The sequence below is a fragment of the Leguminivora glycinivorella genome, chromosome 8 (assembly GCF_023078275.1).
Source record: "Leguminivora glycinivorella isolate SPB_JAAS2020 chromosome 8, LegGlyc_1.1, whole genome shotgun sequence".
In the NCBI taxonomy this organism is placed as follows: Eukaryota; Metazoa; Arthropoda; class Insecta; order Lepidoptera; family Tortricidae; genus Leguminivora; species Leguminivora glycinivorella.
Window position 1 is genome coordinate 25,598,011 of NC_062978.1, and position 15,132 is coordinate 25,613,142.

Genomic DNA, 15,132 nt, shown 5'->3' on the forward strand with positions numbered 1-15,132 from the left:
TTAGTCAATGGCCAAATTGTCCTTAGAGACATACATTTACTGACAAAACGGTTATTTTAAATGCACAATATTGAACAACATTCGATACTTTTAAATACCTACTTAATACTAAAGTGCGCCACGACCTTAACTACTAAGTGACATACATTATAATACTTACATAACTAATCATTAAAATATGGACTTGAAACTACTTATCATAACAATTTATGTGTGATGGTAATCTAAATAAATAACATTTTGCTGTTTGACATTAAATTGATGTGCACTTTAATTTTTAACACCAGGTTGCGTAGGCAAGATGTCAATCGTTAGCGAAAGCGTTAACAATTAGCATCTTGCCTACGCTCTACGCAAATAAGAGATGTAATTTAGTGTATTCCAAATTCCAATGACAATACATATATACCGGGACTGACCATCTAATACAAAAATGCACCAAAAATAGACTAGATGGCGCTGCCTCACAGCAAGTGGCAATACTCATATTTTTTTAAAGAACAAAATGACATCGAAATAAATAAGATGTCATATATTAAAGAAAAAATTACTGACACCACCAGTGGCGGAGGCTGTGACGGAGTGGCCTAGGGGTTCATGGCGTTAGCCCGGATTGCTAAAGACGCCGGTTCGAATCCGGACTTCGCCACTGGTGGTGTCTGGTGGTGACATCTTATTTAGATTTTTAATTTAAATATAGTAGTGTGAATACTTAAAAAAACAAATCAAAATATTTGTTAATAAAAATAATTTGATTTGTTCCCATAGTTGCGAACAAATGACATATTTCTTTATTTTAATATCATGACATCACTTCAATACTTTATATTATTATTTTGCAGTGTAGCTATGATAGTAATTAATAGATGGCGCTAAAAAACGGAGTTACAATGCGTAGGATAAAGATAGTGAATATTTTATATACTCGTATCATCCTTGATATGTGAGTGTGCACGGGAAAACGTCCCACTTTGTCGATTGCTATAAAGCCGCTTTCTCGGTTTATTCATATACAAGTAAATCTCGCCTTAATTGTAACCGACAAAGTGGGACGTTTTACTAAACACACTCACATAATTCTCATATTTTTTTTAGACATGGAAGTATTTTTATAGACTACAATCCAACTATACTCTGTTTTTTTAGGATTAGGTAAGTCGTGCGATTGTCTTCGTGCGAGTTTTAGGAAAACAATTTAAAAGCTAACACACTTGACTCTTTTTAGTAACTGATAACACGAACCACTTATTTCCAAGTCATCTTATTTACATTAACTATATAACTTAGGTAAAATCGACCGTTCTTACTCTAATCTTTAAAAAATCGGAATATAAGTAGTTTTTACCATAGATTAAAAATAAGAAGATCACACCATCCCATACATTAAAATGCGACCGCCTAAGAACGCGCATACACTACACCACACATAGATGGCGCCACAAAAAATGTCTTGTAGCTTTCGATTATACTTGTAGATGGCGTTAAGTGTCACTTTTAACATAGATTTATGGTTCGAAAGTGACAAGTTGACGCCAATCTACAAATAATCGGTGGCAACAAGGCATTTTTTTGTGGCGCCATCTATGTGTGGTGTAGTGTATGCGCGTTCTTAGGCGGTCGCATATTAATGTATGGGATGGTACGATCTTATATTTAATCTATGTTTTTACAGACCAAACGGCTATTAATACGGCTCGTTTGCCTCCTATCCCATAAAAAAAAAATTAATACAAAATATATTTTATTAACAAATAATAAATAAATGCACATATGTATTAAAGTAAATGCACCTAAACGTAAAACAGGCGGACCCGTGACGTGGTGAGCAGAAGGTCCCCGTCGAAGAATTTCGTTTCGATTACTACGTTACCACTGAAAAAGAGATAAAACCGAATTAAACTACGTAATAGGCGAGACGACTAAAAAACGAATTAGTCCGTCAGTTACATTATCAAAGAATTTTAGACACGTATTTTATCTTTTTTCTCGTAAACGAAAAATGACGACGGTACAGTGCGTTGAAGTTTCGCGTGAGGTCACGCCTAGGTACAATTTTTACTTAGAAGTGACACAAGCCCCCACTCCGGAACTTTGATGTTCTATATCTTTGTATTTTTTTATGTATGTATGTATGTATGTAAACATACTTGAGCACATTAGCGGGCATCATCTGCGACTCTGGCGCGGACTCTATGACGGACTGCCACGTGTTGGTGGAGTTGGGCATCACGTAGCCGAACTCGAAGAACCACTCCTCCAGGCATCGCCCTTTGAAAAGCACTCTACCTACCCCTTTATCACAGTATAATAAAGAGTAGTATCGTACAGTATGGAAACTCCCTGCTTTCCGCTGAAAGTGCCGCCAGCCCGCTCTCGGTTACCTCACAGTTACCGCTTGTCAGAAACGCGACCAGTCGACCTGTCATATCTCACTCATACAAGCATGGTACGCGAACGTGTATTGAGACTTAATCTGAGGGTAGTGGGTTCGGGCCCCACGTTGGGCGCCAATGTAAGGTCTAAAACCGGTAGGGGCAGAAATAAGATTTCTACCAGTACGTTAATGTCGTCGCCCGTATGGTGACGGGTTAAGAATTTCACCAACCCCTTTCTTCCCGTGGGTGTTGTAGAAGGCGACTGTGGGATATGGGGTAAATTGTGGCGTAGGCGAGAGGCTGGCAACCTGTCACTGCAATGCCAGTTTCTTTTTTTTTTTCAACCCCTTATTTACCAAGAGTGGCACTGTAATTTTAGCAGTTTCATGTGCTCTGCCTACCCCTTGATGGGAAACAGGCGTGGTTGTACGTATGTACGTTAATGTAAATGTACGTGCGTGTAGGTGAACACCTACACGAGCTTAGACTATGTGCGTAGGATAGGAGCGCGCCTCTTTCATACATTTGAACACCATTGTCCGAAGTGTGCCTTTATGGGAGCCTGTATCCTCCTGTGTTTGTATGTATGTATGTATGTAAACATACTTGAGCACATTAGCGGGCATCATCTGCGACTCTGGCGCGGACTCTATGACGGACTGCCACGTGTTGGTGGAGTTGGGGATCACGTAGCCGAATTCGAAGAACCACTCCTCCAAGCACCGCCCTTTGAAAAGCACTCTACCTACCCCTTTATCACAGTACAATAAAGAGTAGTATCGTACAGTATGGAAACCCTGCTTTCCGCTGAAAGTGCCGACAGCCCGCTCTCGATTACCTCACAGTTACCGCTTGTCAGCAACGCGACCAGTCGACCTGTCATATCTCACTCATACAAGCATGGTACGCGAACGTGTACTGAGACTCCTAATCTCAGGGTAGTGGGTTCGGGCCCCACGTTGGGCGCCAATGTAAGGTCTAAAACCGGTAGGGGCAGAAATAAGATTTCTACCAGTACGTTAATGTAAATGTACGTGCGTGTAGGTGAACAGTGAACATCTACACAAGCTTAGACTATGTGCGTAGGATAGGAGCGCGCCTCTTTCATACATTTGATCGCCATTGTCCGAAGTGTGCCTTTATGGGACACAGGCGTGTTTGTATGTATGTATGTATGTAAACGTACTTGAGCACATTGGCGGGCATCATCTGCGACTCTGGCGCGGACTCTATGACGGACTGCCACGTGTTGGTGGAGTTGGGGATCACGTAGCCGAACTCGAAGAACCACTCCTCCAAGCACCGCCCTTTGAACAGCACTTTCTGGAAATATACACAAATAAAAATTAATTCACGTCTTTAGATTTAAAAAAACTCTTATAAATACAAAAAAAAACTTTATTTCTGGCCGGGATTCGAAACCTGCGATGTGCTTGCGAACATTAGACCGACCTCTTACAACTAAGCTACGCCCAGTCCATGCGCGGTCGGCAAAATTAACGACCATATTTTGCGTTTATTAACGCGAAATAAAAACGCATGAAAACTCGAAAATTCGCGTTTTCCGGGATCTAAGGCTAAGGTAGATCGATTTTTCATCCCCGTAAAATCCCCACATAACAAATTTCAGCGAAATCGTTAGAGCAGTTGCTCGTTTAAAGGTATAAGATAAAGGAAGGTTTTCCGTGATCATGATGCATGCAACTGCATCGAAATATCGGGAGCTCGACCAAAATCAAAAAAACCGGCCAAGAGCGTGTCGGGCCACGCTCAGTGTAGGGTTCCGTAGTTTTCCGTATTTTTCTCAAAAACTACTGAACCTATCAAGTTCAAAACAATTTTCCTAGAAAGTATTTATAAAGTTCTACTTTTGTGATTTTTGTCATATTTTTTAAACATATGGTTCAAAAGTTAGAGGGGGGGACGCACTTTTTTTTCCTTTAGGAGCGATTATTTCCGAAAATATTAATATTATCAAAAAACGATCTTAGTAAACCCTTCTTCATTTTTTAATACCTATCCAACAACATATCACACGTTGGGGTTGGAATGAAAAAAAAAATCAGCCCCCACTTTACATGTAGGGGGAGGGGGGGGGTACCCTAATAAAACATTTTTTTCCATTTTTTATTTTTGCACTTTGTTGGCGTGATTGATATACATATTGGTACCAAATTTAAGCTTTCTAGTGCTAACGGTTACTGAGATTATCCGCGGACGGACGGACGGACGGACGGACAGACAGACATGGCGAAACTATAAAGGTTCCTAGTTGACTACGGAAACCTAAAAAGGTAATCACGGTCTATATCCCGGTCAATTTGTCCAATAAAGGAAACATTGTAAAAATATTAGTTTTGTTCATTCGGCCACCTACTAAGAATGGGCACGGATCGGGCTGCCAAGAGGGCGTATCTGGGAAGACCATCAACTGGTGGCCGCCCGGCGGGTTGGCCCAGATACCGCTGGGGAGACAGTGTGACAGCGGATCTGCGTCAGCTACCTACAAGTTGATGATTGGCAGGAAGCTGCGCAGGATTTTAAAAACTGTCAAAACGAATTTGAACGACTTGCAAATATGGAACTAATATGAAATCAAATTGAGTGACGTTACGGTCAATTCAGTTACTTTATAGATTTCTACCTGACTTAGTAAATAGAAATTGGATTTAAAAAAAACTTCTGTCCATGTTTTTCATATAATTATTTATTTCGTGCATGGTATAAAATATTTTATTTTAAGAACAGTCAAGTTCCGTATTGCAGAATGCAAAGCCATATGGGTTAGTTAGTTGGTTAGCTTCTGACAGGATATTAACCGGCACTGCTCTTAACCAGTCGTTCTGATGTGAGCTGTAGACCTTCGCTATATCCTGCGACACAGTTTATACTAATGCGATTACGAACAATTTTTTTACTAAATGTATGTTATTATGTTCAATAAAAATCTTTAAATCCTTAGAAAACGTGAAAGCAACACTTAAAACTTCAAGTCATTAACAAATTCGAGTCACAATCGCTTAGGCGTCCTTTATGCCAATTATTGCATTTTGAAAAGTTTTGAAACACTGAATCAGCAGGGTCTTTCACGTAAAGCCTACAAGAACCACGCAATTTTTTTTTTCCTTTTTTTGTATACACGCCTTTGGTGTTTCTTATACCTCTGCCACACTATGCTCCTCGTGCTGCTCCTCGCGCTGCCGCGATGTTGCCTTCCCCGGCCACACACTGCCCTACTCGCGCCAAAAAAACGAACCAACAACAACAGTGCAAGCGTTTGAACGTTGTGCCTAATTACATCCATTTGCGCTGTAGTAGTAATTCAAGGGCTGCTAAGTTGGCTGTTAGTAGGGCTCAGAGAATTTGGTTGAACGAAGAATCTCGCCATTGGTTTTCGGTTAGAGATAATTTGAAATTGCATCTTAAAGTGTTGTATTCTGAACTCTCATTTAAGTTGCATAATCTCGAGTTTGATATCCTAGACCAAAAGGCGAGATGCTTTGCTTCTGAACTTGCACATGAGATGTATACTACTCAGCTAAACAAATTGCGTAGGTTAACGGAGTCGAGTTCTAGTTCAATTCGCGGATTAGCAAAGGAACGTTCTAGTTTACGATTAACATGGATTTCCGCAAAGTAACGCCTGATTCCATCGATTATTTGAAAACGGCTAGCGTGGCCGAACAGGCACGACTTTATGTCAAACTAACCAAACAACATCGTGCCGCTGTCCAGAATGTGTGGTTTAATCAACAGTGCAAGCGTTTGAACGTTGTGCCTAATTACATCCATTTGCGCTGTAGTAGTAATTCAAGGGCTGCTAAGTTGGCTGTTAGTAGGGCTCAGAGAATTTGGTTGAACGAAGAATCTCGCCATTGGTTTTCGGTTAGAGATAATTTGAAATTGCATCTTAAAGTGTTGTATTCTGAACTCTCATTTAAGTTGCATAATCTCGAGTTTGATATCCTAGACCAAAAGGCGAGATGCTTTGCTTCTGAACTTGCACATGAGATGTATACTACTCAGCTAAACAAATTGCGTAGGTTAACGGAGTCGAGTTCTAGTTCGGTTTTGAGGAGGAGGGAAACGGAACCAACGCCTCACCATAACTTCCATCCTCGTGTGAAAAATTTAACTAATGTGGAGTTTTCGGAAAATGAAATAGGGCTCTTAGAAAAAGGGTTGAAATATAATTTCCAACCAAAAATTACTCAGGGGACGTTAGAGAATTTGGCTGTGGATTCAGAGGTAGCGATAGTGCGTGGCCGTGGTGATTTAGATACCAAAACCATGGCAGCTAATGTTATTAAAAGTACTGTTCCGGCACAGGGTGGTGGAGTTTGTTCTGATGGTTTGGCCTTGAGAACTATTCAACAGAAAGTGCGAGAAAATGATTTGGTAGTTTCGAAAGCGGACAAAGGCAATTGCATTGTTATTCTGGAGAAAGGAAGTTATAATCAGAAAGTTCTGGATCTGATTCAAGGTGAAGACTTTTCAAGCTTGCAGAGAGACCCAACTCCAGGATTCCAGAAAGATCTGAGACATGCAATTAAGAACTCTATGTTTGTTTTTGAAACTGAACATCAGAAGAGCATGGTTGTGCCAATGAATCCACGAGCTCCTATTCTTTATGGGCTGCCTAAGATTCATAAGGATAACATTCCAGTTCGTCCAGTGGTCTCATATTTGGGTGCGCCAACTTATAATCTAGCTAAGAGGTTGAATCACATTATTAGAGAAAAGTCCCAGTTCCGGCCGAAGTTTTGTTTGAAGAATAGTTTGCAGTTAATAGAAAAGATCAAAGATATTATTGTTCCGGATAATGCTGTCTTGCTTTCGTTGGATGTAGATAGTTTGTTTACGAATGTGCCGTATGGGGAGACTTTGGATATTCTTAGGGACCTTTTTGAAAAGCAACGTTTACATCCAGGGGAGGTAGATGAGTTGATAGATCTAACTGCTCTTTGTATGAAACATAATTATTTTAGATTTGGGGGACAGTATTATTTGCAAAGTGATGGTTTGGCCATGGGTTCTCCGCTAAGTCCTTTAATGGCGGATGTCTTTATGGACCACTTTGAGAACCAGCACATTGCAGGGAATGATAATATATTGTATTACTTCAGATACGTAGATGATTTGATTATTTGTTGGACGGGGAGTATGGACCTGCTGGATTCATTTGTTACTGGGCTTAATAGTAAACATCCAAAGATCAAGTTTAAGAAGGAACTAGAGCAAGACAAGTCACTGAATTTTCTAGATTTGACCATTACTAGAGTAAATAATAGCCATCAATTCCAAATTTACCGCAAGCCTACACATACTGACACGGTTATACCAGCTTCTTCTACACACCCTTGGCAGCATAAGTTAGCCGCTTTTCACTGTTATGTGCATAGGATGTTGTCTGTGCCTCTTTCTGAGGAACACTATCGAGCCGAATTGAACAATATTTACCACTTGGCAGTTTCGAACGGCTATGATAAGTCAATCATTGATGGCATCATCAGAAAGAAGCGAATGGTTATGGTTAACAATATGTTGTATGCGGCACGTTCTTCTGAACCGGTTAAGAGGTGTCAAGCGAGCATTACCTATGTTGGCAAAGTGTCGGAGGCCATTTATAAGGTTTTGAAGTCAAACGACATTCCAGTGGCCTTTAGGGCAAATAATACTTTGCACTCCAAGCTTTGCAACGGAAAAGACAGGATCGAGAAAGGGAAACAATCTGGGGTTTATAAGTTGACCTGTGATGATTGTAACAAAGTGTACGTGGGCCAAACGGGCCGAAATTTCACTACCAGGTACAAGGAGCATATGGCGTCGTACAGGCACAACCATCCAGAAAGATCCAATTTTGCAAAGCATTTGATAGAGAGTGGCCATACTGTATCAGATAATCATTCTTTTGATGTATTACATGTATGTGAGAAAGGGCTGCGTTTAGGGGTTTTGGAACAGTTGGAAATAATTAGGTACAACAATAGGGGTTGATCCTTAATGAGCAGTTGAATGTTGCGTCATCGCCGTTATTACGAATTTCTCCATCTAACTTGCTTGGTAGGGGGGGTGGACAAAGTATAAATATGGCCGACCATTCTGGAGACGATCAGTCAGTTGCGGAACTTCGGACCGTCAACATCAGCTCCTGAGGATGCCTCGTAGAGAGGCGAAACACGTGTCGAGTTTTGTATTTTTGGTGGTGGGTTGTTGTATTTATTTGCGTATTTATTTTTATTTTTGCGGTGGGAGGGTGGGAAAATTAATTGCATGTAAAAATACGCAAGTAAGTACAATAGGTTAACACTGATTGACTTGCACGTTATCAATTCGCGGATTAGCAAAGGAACGTTCTAGTTTACGATCAAAAAAACGACAAAATAGGGAGCGGTGGGCATGACGAGCGGCATACTACGCGTAGCGCGGCCACACTATGCCTCTACCTACTTCCCACGCCGCTTGTCGAGTGTGTGGCAGAGGTATTAACTTAACCCGATATAAAACTAAACTAAAATTACAACTTCTTCATTTCAATATACTTCTAACAAACCTGTTCCAACCGGAACCTCTCCAAAGCCTCGACAGAACTGAAGTTCATCTCTCGAGACACCACCCTGCACTTCAAGATGCGCTTGGGCACCCTGGCCTCGTGCTCGACATTCGGGTTGGACATGTCTTCATTGTACTGCCACATTATTTTACCTGGAAATTGTAAATACAGCTATTAGTGTGTATCTTTAGGTATTTATCCTCTTAAGGTTCAATGTCCTAGTACTTATACAAAATCCCTAATGAAATTTGAGTCCCAGTGAAATAGAATATAGTTGCTTTTGTATTGTTTCGTTCGATTTTCAAACAGAGACCATTTATAACGCAATGAGGAGGTACACTGACATTTTATCCCGCCAGGCGGCGCCTGTGCAAGTGTCCAGGCATGTCACTGTCATTCATATGTGAGAGAGAGAAAAATATATCTTCTTCTCGCTCTCACGTATGAAATTCGCCATCTGTCACAATCTTGGAGTGTGCCTCCTCATTGATTAAAATTTGATTGGCAATTTTGCTTGTATATTTAGAGGTTAAACAAATGTAAACAAAAACTACCCTCAAAAGGCTCCTTACATCAGTTGAGGGTAAATGAAAAGATTAGACGACCAAATAACGAGGTTAAAAACGCCTCGGGACAAATTCGCTTACTTTTGTATTTGGTTGGTTAACCAACAGATGTATCTACCCAAAAATTTATTTTTCTCAAACATGCAATGAAATATTGTCTTTACGTTCCTTAAAATGGGCTGGGAAGTATCGCTTTTTGGGCGCAACAACTCGAGAGGACTGTAAAGGGATTTCATATTATTTTTTAGGCCTAGGCCTGCAAAGTAACTTTTTTTTATAAAATATTGTCCTTTAGAGCATTTTTTTTTTTATTTCATTTTATGTTTGAGAAAAGCACTATACATGCCTCGGCGTGAAAACGGATTCCCGGCCTCGTATCCCTATCCGGCCTCGCTCGCACGCTCGCTCGGCCGTATATACCCACTTGGCCGGGAATCCTCATTTTCCCGGCCTCTGATGTAATGTACTATTTCACCACACCAACTGGGTAAAGGCTTTCTTTTCTATTCGAAAACAGATAGCAAAATTGCATTTTATCCACAAGGGGGCAAAGTAATTTCATACAAATTTTAACTCGATGTCTTAATCTGGCTGCCTGATTTTACCTATAAATGATGATTTTGAATCATAAATATTGAATAAATTGATGGATTTCATTTATTTTGATGTTTTATAGTCAGTATTTTGTTCGTGTTGGTGTGGTGAAAAATTTTGTTACATTTTTTTGACAAATAAAATATTTCATTTCATTTCATCTCACTCGGTGGCAAAGTTTGTTTAACCTTCGTGCCTTGATACCCTCGCAACGCTCAAGATTACACTTTTTGAACCACTCGCTACGCTCGCGGTTCAATATTGGAATCTTTCGCTTCCTCGGATATCAATATTGGCACGTGCGGTTAAACAACTACTTTGCCCCCTTGTAAAACAAATAACTATTGTTAGCGTTTTTTTTAAATAATATCGTTAAGATAAATTTACATGGTGCTAGAACTCAATCGTAAAGGCTGACTGGCGACATGCGAACTCGTATACAATTTTAGTTACATTGCGATTTTAAGTGGTGGCAGGCCTACGTCAGTCGCTCGCGCGTTAAATACCTACACGCTACCCGTTCATTCGAATGAACAAGTGGCCGAGGGGCCGGCGCCGTGTAGTCGCGTGGCACGTACCTACTATTCTTCTGAGTTTTAGGTAGTAAATTAACTAACTTATTAGTATTAAATAGTTAAATAAAGCGTGTGGGTATTTGTCGTTTTGCGGGCAAGTGAAGGATCTCTTACGTTAGTAACTTATTAATAATCTGTGGTAGTGGGCTGAATTTCATGATTTTCATGTAACTACAACTGTCGGCGGTGTAACTAAAACGCAGGTTAGAACGCGTATAAATCAGCACTATGTACTTTAATGATGGATTTACCCAAGGTTGAAGTTAAGCGACACATTTAGTAATCTTAGTTTTAGTTACGTCTCTATAGTCAAAAAGTTAAATAAAGAACTTGATGTTTACACAACCTTGAGGTTAAAGGCTTAGTAATAATTTAGTATCCAGTGGAACTACTAAAGGTTAATCTAATAAAGGGTTATTTTTAACCTGTAGCTGCCCACACAAAAACTTGCCAAGCAAATGAAATGTCACATAAATGGAAGATCCGCAGCAGTATCAGCATTTACTCTTGGACAATTTTGTAGTAAACTGTTTTAATTTGATTGCTTCATTTTTTTTATTCCACGTAATTTTTATACTCTTGTATGTCGTTTACCATGAATAAATGATTGAATGTAAAATGCAATTTTAATTTTTAATTAGTTAAATACAAATCATTTATTCAGCAAATAGGCTACAAGGGCACTTTTACACATCAACATACAGAACTATTAACAACTGAAAATATTTTTTTTTACTTTGAATAGGTAGATGTTTGACCATGATCACACCAGTAAGTGATGATGTGGTCTACGGTGGAGCACACTTACCTATGAGACACTATTTACTCTTGCTTTAAAGAGACCTGAATAAAATTGTACTCATGTGGAAACACAGAATGTAACGGAATGGAATAAATCTTCTTACAGCATTCTGGGTAGATAGAGTATAATCTAGACAATGAAAATAAACAAACTATCAATAGACATACCTGAATCTGCATCTCGAAGATTCATCCAATTACTGTTATAGAACTTGTTAAAGAAATTATATAAGTATAAGGTGATTTAATGGAAAGGGTCAGACCCCAGTGACTTCTTTCTACAAATGATGTAAAAACATGTATATAGTTTAGTGAACACTGCATATTACAGTATATCAGCAATTCCCGTCAACTTTGTACAATGCCACGTCATCAAATTTTAATTGATCCTATTTTGTTACCAACATTTAGTAATATAATTCGACTTTCGTAAGATATATACAGGATAATTGTTATAATTAAGAAAATATAGATACTAGAGAACCTTAATGACGAAATAAAACTTAATAAAATCTCAATTCATCAACAAAATCTTGGTAACAAAATAGGAATTAATAAAAACAAATTTAACTTTTCCCTTAATTTTTGTACAAACTTTTCGAGAACTGCTGATATATTCCATATAAATAAAATAAAAATCATTAATTGCAGACCAAAATAGCCTATGGCCCGCCACATAAGGAACTGGGGCATGGAGACGAATCGAGTGACTCATCAGGGGCCCGTCCCACTATTCCGAAACAATGCTCAGGATTCTATTGGGGCTGCCCCGTATCCTGCTCAAGGTTGACGCAGACTAGGGAAGTCACGAATGTCGCATGTGTCACATTCGCGAATGCGAATGCGAATATTCAGAATGCGAATGTGCGAATGCGAATGCGAATATCGCTGAATTTCATAAAAAACCAAAATAAAAACCAAGCAATCACCAACAACCCACTAGGTAAAAAATTATAAATGCTTACTATTGGTCAAAATGCCGAGTACGAACTTCACGCCGTACGAATTTGACCTATCTGCGCATGCGCGAGTGTCGACTCAAACTCTCCAATTGCTACAGTCGACAAGTAGCAATTGGAGCGGCCGGCGCGGGCGAGGAACAAGCTGCGACTTGCACACATTCGCATTCGCAAAACATTCGCATCGTTTGAAGCGAATGCGAATGTCAATGCAAATGTTTAAAAGAATGCGAATCTTTCGCATATGCGAATGCGAATGCAAATATTCGTAACATCCCTAACGCAGACCTCTTCTGCATGATGGCATGGAAACCATCTATTCCTGCATCAGCAAACATGCCAGAGGCGATACAGAAATGAGGCAACCCATATTAACACACTCCCATAGAAATAATAAACTCCTTGCTGTGTACAACTTTAGGTAAAATAATTATAGTGTTTTATGCATGCTTTTGCATGTTAAATTGTATCTTGTTATTTAATGCATGTTAATTATAAGATGTAATGTTTTGAAAAGAAGTTGCCCGCCGAGTTTCTTGCCGGTCCCATAGTGGATACCCCCCTCCCAACTGAGGGGGGACTGAAATCTTCTCGAGGCTGAGGTGTAGGGTTAGAGCCGGCAAAGCTTTATTTGACGTTCATATGCACATTGTAAATTGTAATATGCCTACTTGAAAAATAAATATTTGATTTTTTTTATTTCATTTTCATATAAATATTAATAAAACAATTATTATTTGATTTGCAGGCTTATAGATTTGATTCCTACTTGTGTCATTTAACTTCAAACTTGGGTAAATCCATTCTGCTATAAGGTTGATTATCTTTCAGATCAATATTATATTTTTTATGTATTCAACCTTAAAGCAGAATGGATTCACCCAAGTTTGAAATTAAGCAAACCTATTATTTTTGCACTATGCCAATATTCAGTGTCATTATAGTACTTCATTTACCGAAAATTCGTTGTACACAGCTGTTGAGTTACACTTATTGTATTGTTACTTAGATATAAAGAATCTCAAAGGTAATATGAATGATTGATTCTGATGAGAATAATATACTTATTACAATACATTTAATAGCCTTAAAATGTATTCGATAACAAAAGTAAAACGTGTCATTTATACATATTCATGTCTATCAGAAAAATGTCATATGAACACCAAAGTTTAATTTTCACATTTTTAATCAAAGAAAAAGAGTAACCATTCAGGTAACATAACTCGCCCCGCAGGTTACATTAAATTGAAATTAAACTTATCCTAAATTAGTGTTTATTAGTAAAATCACATGAATATAGTATTAATACCACATTGACACAAAAGGATACACTTGAAACCCTTTCATTATGGTTTCCACTCGGTCCTGTCGCGCCTCCTCTGCTGGCAAAACCTCCGTCATCTTTACAATCTAAAATACACCTGTTTGTGACTTAATAAACTTAAAATATCTATCGATTTCTTGTAATTGTGGAATAATTGTATAAGTTTATATTTCACAACATTTGTGACACTTTTGACAGCAATGACAGATTGACGATGACCACAGATTAGTAAAGGATAGTGAAAGAATTCTCACACAAAAGTTTAACTGACGTTGCTACAAATGCGACATCTAGTTATTGATACTTATCATTGTTTACATCTGTAAGAGTATGTTTTGTAGTTTTCTCAGAATATTAAAAGAATACATTAACTAATGTAACACAAATAGGTACAGTGTAGAACTATTGAAAGGAAAAGGTAAAAAAGAAACCGAGCTATTAGGTTGAGTTGCTCATTTTATTTCATTTATTTAATTCACAAGCAATATAAATCGCATTTGAAATTACACTTATATACATATAAATAAAACATACTAATTAGCAATAATTGAAACAAATAACACAAACATATTTTACCAAACTAAAAAAACAGTTTCAATAACAAACGACTCTATAAAAAAAATATATAAAAAAAACCTATTCAAAACGTAACAAGTATTTTTAAAACAATAATAGCATTTGGATGTCAAAGTTATTTTTTAAAACAATAATAAATAAATGATAATAAAATATTCTGACATGTCAAAAGTCTTACTTAGTTACATAAAATGGGTTCTAATTAATTACTAGTAGGTTGGCAAAATTCTTCCACTGAGTAGAAGCACTTATTTAGCAAAAATCCCTAAGCGCAGTTTTGAATTTGCTGGTAGACTTGTAACCGGTACTATGGAAGAAACTATGGCACCTGCCTTTATCATATGTTATAAAAACATGAAAAAATAGGAAACAGTGTTATTTAAAATTTTATATAATTATTACTACACGATGATGTTGCCACTTTTTGATTTCTGTTCTTTTTTGGCAGGCTATATAAATAACACGACATTTCCAAAGCGGACTTCAGGCTCAGGCTCCTGTGAGTGGTGGTGGATGCCGGGATAACGCAACGAGGATGGTGATTTATATAAATAACACGATGGTTAGCCCACGTCTTCTAGGACATCTCTCTAATGTACTTCTTTCGCAACCTTTGTTTTGGTTATATTACGCTGGGTTAAGATTTCCCTATTACCTACCAACAAAAAAAAATTGGTTGTCTGTAAAGTCGGTTTACGGACGGTAGTTTAACGTGATAACAGGGGCGGCTCACTCCGCGATTCTATCGCCGCGCTACAAGTACATGCTGGCGGCCGCGAGTTCGCGGCCTAATCAGGGGTGGCGCG

General features: G+C 38.5%; 1 protein-coding gene across 1 annotated transcript; it reads right to left on the reverse strand.

Moving 5' to 3' along the window:
• Window positions 1-1,552: 1,552 nt before the first annotated feature.
• Window positions 1,553-13,933, reverse strand: LOC125228899 (retinal rod rhodopsin-sensitive cGMP 3',5'-cyclic phosphodiesterase subunit delta). Its single transcript, XM_048133603.1, has 6 exons — window positions 13,757-13,933; window positions 11,633-11,664; window positions 8,929-9,080; window positions 3,562-3,698; window positions 1,724-1,872; window positions 1,553-1,683 (listed from the first exon to the last, which is right to left on the reverse strand). The coding sequence occupies exons 1-5, from the start codon at window positions 13,825-13,827 to the stop codon at window positions 1,791-1,793; spliced, it is 474 nt and encodes a 157-aa protein (XP_047989560.1). The 5' UTR covers window positions 13,828-13,933; the 3' UTR covers window positions 1,553-1,683; window positions 1,724-1,790.
• Between the last annotated feature and the right edge of the window lie 1,199 nt (window positions 13,934-15,132).

Coding starts and splice junctions, on each gene's coding strand:
- LOC125228899 (XM_048133603.1), bottom strand. CDS start 13,827: ATGACGGAGGTTTTGCCAGCAGAGGAGGCGCGACAGGACCGAGTGGAA. Junction 9,081..11,632: donor TCTTCGAGATGCAGATTCAG/GTATGTCTATTG, acceptor TACAATTTCCAG/GTAAAATAATGTGGCAGTAC. Junction 1,873..3,561: donor ATGCCCGCCAATGTGCTCAA/GTACGTTTACAT, acceptor TCTCTTTTTCAG/TGGTAACGTAGTAATCGAAA.